This window comes from Maylandia zebra, linkage group LG2 (genome assembly GCF_041146795.1).
Source record: "Maylandia zebra isolate NMK-2024a linkage group LG2, Mzebra_GT3a, whole genome shotgun sequence".
Lineage (NCBI taxonomy): Eukaryota > Metazoa > Chordata > Actinopteri > Cichliformes > Cichlidae > Maylandia > Maylandia zebra.
In genome coordinates, this window is record NC_135168.1 from 24,192,866 (window position 1) to 24,203,662 (window position 10,797).

Sequence of the window (10,797 nt, forward strand, 5' to 3'; positions counted from 1 at the left end):
TCAGCTGTAAATATTATTGTTAGACAAGGTGAACGTCTGAAATGATCCAATGATATTGAATCTCCAGACGGAAACCTTCTGATTTAACATTTGCAGGGTTTGTGTTGTATTTTTCCTACAGCTGGTATCATATCAAAGCCACATGAGGACCACAACTTTATTAACAATTATTTGACATAAAAGCTGAAAATGAGACTAAAATTGAGAAATCACTGTGAAAATGCAGACGATTACAGGCCTCTCTTTAGACTGCACTCATTAAAACACAGGAGTGAGCTCGGAGCGTGAGTGCACGAGTTGCAGCTGCGTGCCTGCTGACTGTCTGCAAAGCTGCTCGTGGTCCCCCGGGAGACCGGAGAGGGAGAGGTGGTGCACCCGGTTACCGTCTCCACCCGTTCATCCAGACTCCAGCGTCAAGTATGTGAAACAACAGCCTCGCCTCGTCCACAAAGATTCCAGCCCCGCCTCCGAGCCGCAGGGGGAAAAAAGCTGTGAGTACAGCAGCGATTTCATCCAACAGACGAAGGTTTACTGGAAGTTTGAGTCACTGCAGCTGAGGTTAGGCTGGGAGGGGGGAGAGGTAGGTTTGTCCCGTTTTAAACAAGCAGAGAATATGAAGCTCAGTCCTGCAGAGGAAACAATCCTCATTTACACAGAATAAAAGCCCTCTGTGCTGCTGTGAGGCCCTGTGTGCAGTTTAAGGGCACTTTTAACATGAAAAGGACCATAAAACTGACTAAAACAAACTCTGTGCAGCAGCCCATGGTCGTTTGTATTTTTGATATAAATGTCCTGTGTTTGGCTGATGTCACCGCGGGGCTCTGACGTTTATGCAGCTGTGCAAAAGTCAGTGTGGGTTCGTGGTCAGACGGTGTTTGGAGGCTGCATGGACGAGCACAGAGCCTCGCAGCTTTAGGCGTTGCTGCTCTGAGCACATCCCAGAGCCCCAAACAGAGGAAAGACGTCCTCTGCTGGTGCTTCCTGATCCTGAGGCCGTGACTGAACAGCTTTCGTTACTCATTTATTCCCAGTAAGTCCTGCTCGCCCCTGGCGTGTGCTGCCACCTGCTGTTAATGCGACAGTTTAGTCTTCCACTTGGGGGGGGGGCGTCTATCCCTGCCATATTTATCAAAAAGATTTTATTCATATAAAAATAATTTGGAAAGATGTTTCACTGCATTTTTGACTTCAACATCATGAAGACAGATAATAGAAACAATTCAATTTCACTTCAGTTACAATTTTGGTTTCCAGCATTTATTAAAACTAAACGAGATAAAGCGGCGCTCTTCATTGGACCCGTTGATGGTGTTCATATGACCTCGTGTAAGATTCACGTAAAGGACGAGGAGAGCAGAGCTAACAGGAGGAACAACCTCGTTCACCGTCATGTCAGGGAAGGGGCAAACACATTAAGCCACGTCTCCTGTGGTTATCATGAACACAGCCTGAAGTGCTGACCTAAAACAATTTCCCGAATCCTCAGATTTCCAGCACAAAGCTGGCGATCTTTGAAGAAAGCACGGAGAGAAGCCGGTGCTGCAAATAAAAGACGTTTAATTTAAACTTCTTTGAAGGTTAAACTGAGCCCATCCCGAGGTTTGTCTAAACACAAGAAAGTTTTCCTGTGCAGGAAACCAAAGCTTCTGGATTTATATGAAAAACTTTTTAGTAACGAACTTGCTTTTATTCTGAAAATAACTAATCACGGACAAAAATGTTTGAACTTTTGATTTCTTTAAATTCAATCTGAATAAACAAAACAACCCAAAACTGAACCGCTGTGAGAGCAGGGGCGCAGGTGGAGGTAGTGACGGTGGGTGGAGTTTAAATACCCGGGGTCAACACATCCACAGAGAGGCGGAGAAAGTGCAGGAGATGAGTGTCAGGTGTGATTTATGACAGAAAGAGAAGTGTTAAATGTGGAGGTGAGACCTGCTGTGAGGGTTGGAGATGGCGGAGGCTGAGATGTTCAGTGAGCAGTAGACTTGTAGTCAAGACCGCCTAAACCAAGACCAGAGGGTATCGAGACCAAGACAAGACAGACCGAGTCAAGACCAAGACAAAGTCGAGACGAGACCGAGACAAGTCTTTAAACTGCAGCCAGATGCTGCTTCATTTACAGGTGTCAGGCATATTTATATGTTTTTGAGATGCACTCGCACAGCCCTCCTCACCGCTGTCTACTGTCTCACTCACTTACTGAGAGGACAGACGCACGCTCCACTTGACTGTCGCGTCTCTCACCCTCTGTTTTTCACATAATGATATTGTTAGGTATTTTAGTACCATGGTAGCATTTACTGGATATTGTTTTATAGTGACATTATGCAGGAAAACTCTGTCATTCAATAAGGCCCCTTTGTTTCAGTGTTTTTCTCTTTGACCCAAGAATTGATGTGTGAGAATCACAGGCTGGTACAAGGTTGAAATACCACAGAGATCACTCCCTCAGCTACATTAGTTTCTTAATCTTTTAGACGCCTGTTGAAGGCCAAATGGTTTGTTTCAGATTTCACTAATGAAAGAACTCTTCGTTTTGTGCCTTGAAAATATGTCGCTGAGATAATCACAATTGTAGCTGAACTGATACACTACACAAAGGATGCTTCTTCACCCAAGGGCAGGAAGACGCTGCCTTATCTTGGTCTGTACTGGTTTAAACTGATAAATCTGCTGTCTCATGAATTTTACCCTCTATATAAACTGTTGTACTTGTGAATAAAGTTGAGTCACTTTGGGAAGACAATCTAAAGCAGTCTCTGTTTTCTTGTTCTCCCAAGCTGCTCCCGAGCTGCTCGTACTAACACGCTGAATGGCATGCTTGAATATTACTTGAGAATATATTTGACTGTGTTACAGACTAAGGGACATTCTCTGCTGATAGACGTCCACGCCTCGGAGGAAGCCGATCCACGGAGTAGGCCCTGGAAACAGTTTCCTTCAGATATTATCCTATATCCTCGCATGTGATTGGCCACGATATGGAGGGATTGGAGCATAGCTGAGCCACTGTGTGAGAGCTGAGCAGCGAAAGGAAATCAAGTGAGGAGCCGGCTCTCGCTCAATGGGAGTCGACTCTTCCGATTCACTACAAGCACTCTCTAAGCACGGCTCAGAGCTGATGCTTATGCGCATGACACATTATCGGACGTTACGTTGTGTGTCATGGATACTGTTGACTCCAAATCTCCACGATGTCGATCTGAGACAGCAAGACAGAGACAAGACCGAGGGATCCGAGACCAAGACCACGTAAAAGTGGTCTGGAGACATCCAACTCTAGTGAGCAGGATCAGAGGGTCTGAGCATGTGCGGAGGAGAGAGGGTGGAGCTGCAGGCAGGGGGATGCTTTACTATCAGCAGAGTGTAAAGTAATGATGTCATAGACGTGGAATAATCACAAACAGTCTCACGGTTAATTTTTTTTATTTCAGTATATTATTTGTGACGAGAGGAGAGTTTACTGTCTCTGCAGAAAAACCAAATCAATAAAAACGCTTTGAATGAAAGATGACAGAAAAACGTGAGCAAAGCAAAAACCCAAACGAACAAAAAGGAGAAAATAAGAAATGATCAGTTATTATTCACACTTGTTCTCCGAGCATGATTCAAACACCCCGTCACATAAACTGAAGACAGAGAAGGCCGTACTCTATGTGAACTCTGACAATGGCTGCTCTCCACAAACACACAAACAGCTTTAATGTTTCTAATGTTTCAACTCGCTGTGAACTTTACCGTCTGTTTCCAGGACGATGTCTACTTCAGTTAAAACAGGAAGTGACCGCACTATCCCTCCGAGCTGCTCGCCGTCCCCTTAAAGTTTGTACAGCCTGACGTGTTTATGTCATGAGCGATGAGCAGAGTCCAGTAAATATTTTATTCTTAGGCAAGCTTATCAGTTTCCTCTGACGTTAAACGAAACCGTCAGCTAACCATCAGAACGAAGCTTCACAGACGCCATCGAGTAAACCAGGGGGCGTCGACAGGCTGGAGACTGAGCAGAGCAGAGCAGAGACAGACAGACACACACAAAGTTGTTCTCTGAAATAAAAAAAAAAATAAAAAAAAAAAAAACACTTTCAGGAAATCCTGGATTGAACTGAATGATTCTGATTGGATGGATAAAACAACGACGAATCAAATCGATCAGGCCACGGCCAAAGAGTCCCTTCTATTCCCTCATGAGTCTCTAACTTCCTGAAGGCTGCAGGCACAACCAGAGCCGCTGAATCCCACCAGCACTAAGGAAAGGAGCTTCTAAGCGTCCTTTATCACCTCCTTCGGCAGAGGAGACCTAGGAGACGACTACAAGGCTGATACGTGTCTGCGGCAGAACATAACACGAGAAACTGACCCTAACATAACAGACGTGATGTGGATGTGTGTAAGATGATCCTCTCGTCTCCACGGCAGACCCACGTTAACACCATCCACCATCGCTGTGAAGCAGGCTGAGTGGGAGCGGTCAGACTCGTCACGTTTAACGTCCAGCAAAACCAAACAAATGAGGGATGTCTGAACTGTTGGACCGCAGCCCGAGGCTCCGACTATAATCTGAAGCCTTCCCGTTGGCTGTGATGACTTCTTTACACGAGTTTGTTCCTCACATGTCGGCACTAAACCAGCACCAGCTCTCCTCTGTAATAAGAAACCATCTTCATGGATCAAAGCCACGTTCACGTTCTCTGCAGCAGAACACACCTGATCAACAAAAAGCAGGCGTAACACTCTCTTTAAGAAAACCCCCCCAAAAGTTTGTCAATGAAAGGAAATCGAACCCTGCAATCATCACCTCCCCCCCGCAGTGCTTCACAGATACAAACATTCAGACCATCTGTAGAAAACAAATTCACATTAAGTGCTCAATCCATGATCAGGAAACAGTTTATTCCTCTCCAGTAAGAACACCAGTCTCGTCCTCCTCTGCTGCCTCCTCCTCCTCCTCAGTAAAACCTTTTGTTCCTCTCCTGTCTCCTCTGAAAAACCACAGCTCCCACCACGGCGCACACCACGATCCCCAGCAGGGCACAGAGCAGCAGCAGGAACACCTTCCAGCCGGTGAGAGGCGTGCCGCGGAAGTTTCCGGTGGGATCATCGATGTTGTCTGAGAAGCAGGAAGAACATCCACCATCAGTTTACTCCATCTGGTTTTAACTGTGCTTTTAACTGGAATATTTTAGAAGTCTGAGAAACATCCCTCCCACTTGTAGCCCTGCTGAAACACTCTGAAGCACTTTATTCTAAATAAAGTTTTGGGTATTTGAATCTACCTTTAGGGGATTTGAGGAGGCTGACGCTGGGCTCGATCTTCGTCCAGTCCAGGTTCTCCTCTTCAGCCGTGTGTTCCACCATCAGCTGGTAGAGCTTCATGGAGATGATGTCATGGTTATCTGTGAAGAGTCGGTGAAAACACTTCGAGGTTTAAGAATGCGATTTTAACAATCAGTATTCCTCCTTCGCCGGCAGCTCAGACCTACCCGACAGGTCGCCCGTAGCTGCCGAAGCCCCAAAGAAATATCCCGTGGGAAGACGAACTCCGCCGATGTCGATGCACTCCTTCCACTCGTTCTTGTCGTCCACGTCTACCATCACCTGCCGGGTTACAGAGGGGAGGCAGGACCAAAGGTAAAAACACTGCAAACGCTCCACCTCAAACTGCAGTCGCAGCAGAAACCGAAGGTGCGGCCACTTACCGTCAGTCGCCCTTTGGAGTAGCGGATGGCGAGGTACGTGTCGTGATCACGGTTCCTGATCTCGGCAGAGCAGCCTCCCAGCTCAGACGAGCGGCCGTCTTTCCCGTGGTCGTAACTCACAGAGCCGTTGTTCACCATGGCTGAAATGTACGGGAAAGAGCGCTGGCGGCGGACAGGAAATGATCAGTACACGAGTCCTACACAGGCGTTACACGCTTCGACAAGACCAACAAATACATCACATAAAAACAAAACATGTCCACATGACACATTTGAGGTAATCGGCACAAATCGCGATGGCGGTTGGTTGCGGTTACAGTGATGTTCACTTCCTGCTGAGCGTTTGAGCTCTGACGAGGGTAAAGGTCTCATTAAACACTCGAGTGATTTTTCTCTCCTTGCCTCGAGGCCCGAGTTGCCCACTAAGGGCATTCCCAACATTAGCTCTGAAAGGTGTTCAGATTAGGGTTGCGTTCTGTGTCGTCTTCCTGCTTCTTCTGCGTTCATTTTGACCCCACACAAGCAGTTTCTTTTTTATTGCTCCCTCTGTGAAGCATTTCATGACTGTTTTTTAAAAATCAGAGAAAGATTTCAAACACTGACCGGGCTGCAAAGCTCAGATTGTTATCGATTTGGTCTGATCAATACACACACACACACACACACACTGTCTAAAACATCAGTATTAGCATCGTAATCCAGTCCAATTTAAGATATATCAAAGACATTTAGTTCTAAAAATGTAATTTACTGTATTTCAGACATTTGCAGACTCTCTATGGCTGTTAACTGTATTTCTATTTAAACCGGGGCCTTTTCTATGTGAGGGACACAGAACAGCGATAAGGTGACACAACAACAAACAAATATTCTGTCACTGACGCTGAAGTGGACCTTTTCTGCTTCTCCTTATGTCCTGTCATATCTTCTTTTCAATATTAAACATGAACAGAGTTCCTAACGATAAGGTCGGTGTATGCACAAGTAATCCCGTGTGATGTCATAGAGGGGAGATGTCATTATAGCCCCACCCCACCCCGGCCAATCAGACTTGAAAAGGAGGACGGCGAATAGGTCTACTTCAACAGGCCTGCAGCGTTTCACAACGAGGAGACAGACTGTGCACTGAGACAGCATGCTGACGGGGAAAACCTGCAGCCACTCACATCTGTCGCATCATCGTTAGAGTAAGTATCTATAAAGACGGCAAGCCCGTGGAAGACGGCGCTGTTGGAAAACACGGGCCCTGCAAAGAAACAAGCTGGTCAGTCACTTCGGCACACATGCACGCACACACACACTTACATCCATCCCATGGAGGTCATTGCGGAAGGTATCCAAAAAAATAGCCAGGCCAAGAAACTGATCCTGGTTTCCAAACACAGGGCCTAGGATGGAGGCAGAGATGAGGCGAGACGTGAGCGAGACACTATGTGAGGTCAGCAGTGATGAGATGACAGACACGTATGGAGTGACACACACACACAGGTTTGGATTTACAGCTGTCCTTCTGAGCTGCAACACTTTACATGCTTTTTCCTCCTGACCATGAAGCAGTTAACCGGCGAGAAGGGGCCCGCAGTACCTCAGCCTCACAGAGCTGCATGTAGGGATACGTTTACTCACCGCGAACACGCCGCAAAGCCCGACTCGAACGACTATGCTGGGTTATGTCGTATACAAAGAGAAAGAGCTCCACCTTCAGGGAGGTTAGGCTGCTCAGTATCTACACTTTGCCTTCTTAGGCCTCAGTTTGGTTGCAGCAGAGAATTCTGGGTAAATCCAAACTCTATATGAAGCTCCTTCACACCAGCCGGACCTTCGCAGCGAAGACCCGGTGTTACCTGAGTGCAGCCTGTCCTTCGTGTACCAGAGAGCGATGCCGTCACCGTGGAGATTCTTCTTCCCCGAGCCGTGGATTTTAAACTGCACGTGCATCTCCCAGTCCTTCAGGTAACAAGGCTAACACAGAAACGAGCCGAGGGTTAGACGCTACTGAGTCGAAGCCTACAACTCCTCGTCTCAGCGAGGAGGCTTCAGCCACAGAGAGGGGACATTTTTAACTTTAAATGATTCTCTGTGATCGCGCCTCGCCTCACCACGGTGTTCCAGATGGATCCCTGCTTGCTCCTCTCATCTGGAGTCAGGCGGACGTACGAGCTCGTCACCAAAGTGCTTCCGGAGAAATCCCACTGGCTGGATGGGCTGCTGCCGACACCTGCGGGAAAAACAGGCAAACGCTCAGACACACATGAGCAGGTTAAGCACACAGACTCGCTGCTGTGTCAATACCGTCACACCCGTTTCACACTCAGCAAACATTCACACCTTCTAAAGCTCACTAATAATGTGGCTACACTACACATACCAGCGTGGCTACACTCTTGGATTAAGATGTAATCATAATGTTGTTAAACTTGCATAATGACATTAAAGAGTGTTCAATCTAATCTGGAGGACTCACACAGAGGCACTTTTAAAGCTTCTTTTGAACTCTGTGAGCCACTTATACCATGTGTGAATTTTTTACTCCCATGGTTTGACTCCTGGTTGAACTCTGTAATCAGACATCCTTACACGCTCAACAGGGAGGGTGGAGCTGATTTTGTAGAAGAACTAACTAACATGCGCCTGGTAAACTTGGAAAGGAAAATCAACTGTTTGCTGATGATATGCAGAATTATTTATTTATTTAATCAATCGGTTGCAGCATCACTGCCTGCAGGAGGCGCTGTAGGGGTCAGCTGTAACATGTCTGACTCATGTTAGAGCACTTCATGGGCTCTGGAATCTGTCACCTGAAGGGCAGCTGTGCGCTGAAGCAGTATGATCAGGAGGAACAGCCCGATCTGTCACTGGACCGGTTTGCTAAAATGGTGTGTCTGTGCTGAACACCATGTTTAAACATGTCCGTAAGTGCATGTGGCACCAGGGCGCCCTACGTTGCAGGTCCGTGATTGATTCTGTAATCGTATCACCAGATCTGGGGCGTATGTTCTGGACACTTGGCTGAAGGAAGGAGCTGACCTGTCACCTGATCACTGCCTGGTGCTGAGTTGGATCAGGTGGTGGGGGAGGATGCTCATACCCATATACATAGTCAGGGTGTGCTGTGAGCATCTGGCAGAGGTCCTGGTCCTCAGGATGTACAATTCCCAGCGCCAGCAGAACCTCAACAGCATTCTGAAGGACAGCGAGTCTGAGTGGACCATGTTCCTCACGTACATTGCTGAGGCAGCTGACAGATACTGGCAGGCCAAATGAAGCGTGGCTGCAGGAAAGCCGCTGAAGCAAAAACTCAGATGTGGAGGGAGATCAGCATGAAGCAGCTCTGACAAGCAGTTCGGTGTCTCCTGCTTCTTATAAAGGACACTGCTACTCTGAGCACTCAAAGCACCTGTCATCTTACACCTGCCCACCAGAAGATCGATCCTGCCTGAGAATAAATCTGCACATGAACCTGAGTGACCACAGACTGGTGTGTGTGTGAGTGTGTGTGAGAGAGAGATACTGTACACACGTGAACATGCTCAGATCCAGTAAATATCAGCAGACTTTCTTCAGTGAAGTCCGAATTATTCGATTAAAAGCAGCCTCAGACATGCAGAACGATTTTAGTATTCACCGAGACGATCTTCGATTTATTCCCGTTTCTGTGAATATTAATATTTTCATGCGATGAAGCAGACATGCTAGGATATGTCTCGCAGTGCGCCATTACACAAATATGTAGGACTGATTTTCTTCACTTGCGCAAATCTCTAACCTTAGCGATGCGAAGAAACTAGTTCATGCTGACTGCAGCCTATCACTTAATAATCTGTGTGTAGCTTCCTGATACAAGTGAGTCATATTTGGTGTGTTTTCCTGTCAGGAACTATCGATCTTCCAGCTCCCCACCAGCGAATGTTTTGGGGCTTTTAACCCCGCAGGAGGACACTCTGCCACACGGTCTTTAAAAGCCCGTAAACATTCAGTGTAAGATGAGTGTACATGCAGGCGGCTCGGAGCCTCCGCTGGGCCCGAGAAGCCGCGGAGACGTCCCCGAGTCTGCGGGTTAGCTCCCGGGCTAACGCCCCTACCTTGGTACGGCTTCGTTAACGAGTGCTCCCGCTTCAGGTGCTCCGCGTTTCCGTCCGTGATGTCACAGCAGACCAGAGAGAGCTCCAGCAGCACGAAGAGCAACGCTGAGCCCCGAAACGCTCTGCAGCCTCCCATTTTACCCGAACAGCACCGAGAGAAACTCTCACCGCCAAGCTTCTTCCTCTAAACGCCATAAACTGGTCCGTCCGCTGTTCTCATCCGGACTGAAACAACAAAATGCCACATTTATAATCACCCCGACGATTGTTCGGCGTCATTCTCCATCCTTTGAAATTTGCACTCATTAAATATAAAACCAAACAGGTACAAAGGCTTTGATTGGTGAGATACAATAAAATATAATGACGAAGATGAAACGTTAAGCTGTCCGCGTTCCCATACGGAAGGTTTTTGTAGACGGTAAAGATTTTGCTAGCCAATCAGAAACGAGCACATCGCAATTTAAGCCAATCAGCGATGACGTTGTTTTTCTATTACTCGTACACTAGATGGAGACAGACTGCCGGAATTTAATTACAGACTACGGTCATGTGAAGGTTTGTATTCTTCAGTCAGGCTGAAAACAATGACGATTTTAGCTTTACAGAGAAGAACAGAGTTGTAGTTTTAGTGCGTTTCCATTACACTCTGTCAAACCACTGGTTGTAATTAACAATATCAGTCAAATCTGGAATAAGTTTCCCCCTGTGCCCCTCATGGAAACTTTACTCTATAAGATAAGATAAGATAAGATAAGATAAGATAAGATAACCTTTATTAGTCCCACACGTGGGAAATTTGTTTTGTCACAGCAGGAGTGGACAGTGCAAAAGTTATGAGGCAAAAATTAGAATACAATAAGAAAAAATACAGTACACAACTGTACAGAATAGAATAAAATAAAATACTATATACAGTAAAATAAAATAAAATAAAATAAATATACAATAAGATAAAAATAGAATACAAATACAAATACTATATACAACTGAGTAAAAATACAACGATGACAGAA

At 46.4% G+C, this 10,797-nt stretch overlaps 1 protein-coding gene across 2 annotated transcripts; it reads right to left on the reverse strand.

The window, feature by feature from the left end:
- Positions 1–3,412: 3,412 nt before the first annotated feature.
- lman2 (lectin, mannose-binding 2) lies at positions 3,413–10,142 on the reverse strand. Of its 2 annotated transcripts, none has more exons than XM_004552076.5 (8): positions 9,782–10,142; positions 7,799–7,917; positions 7,544–7,661; positions 6,866–6,945; positions 5,700–5,861; positions 5,484–5,598; positions 5,277–5,396; positions 3,413–5,110 (listed from the first exon to the last, which is right to left on the reverse strand). In XM_004552076.5, the coding sequence occupies exons 1-8, from the start codon at positions 9,915–9,917 to the stop codon at positions 4,950–4,952; spliced, it is 1,011 nt and encodes a 336-aa protein (XP_004552133.1). In that variant the 5' UTR covers positions 9,918–10,142; the 3' UTR covers positions 3,413–4,949. The 2 variants fall into 2 exon arrangements, with proteins under 2 accessions (XP_004552133.1, XP_004552132.1); XM_004552075.6 differs by lacking the exon at positions 6,866–6,945 and adding an exon at positions 7,005–7,087 and having other exon boundaries at positions 9,782–10,138.
- Positions 10,143–10,797: the final 655 nt, after the last annotated feature.

Bases quoted from the DNA above. Each gene is read 5' to 3' on its own strand.
- lman2 (XM_004552075.6), bottom strand. From the start codon at position 9,917: ATGGGAGGCTGCAGAGCGTTTCGGGGCTCAGCGTTGCTCTTCGTGCTG. The intron at 5,862-7,004 runs GTAAGTGTGTGT...GTCCGCCGCCAG, and splicing joins ATGACCTCCATGGGATGGAT to CGCTCTTTCCCGTACATTTC. The intron at 5,599-5,699 runs GTAAGTGGCCGC...GTAACCCGGCAG, and splicing joins ACTCCAAAGGGCGACTGACG to GTGATGGTAGACGTGGACGA.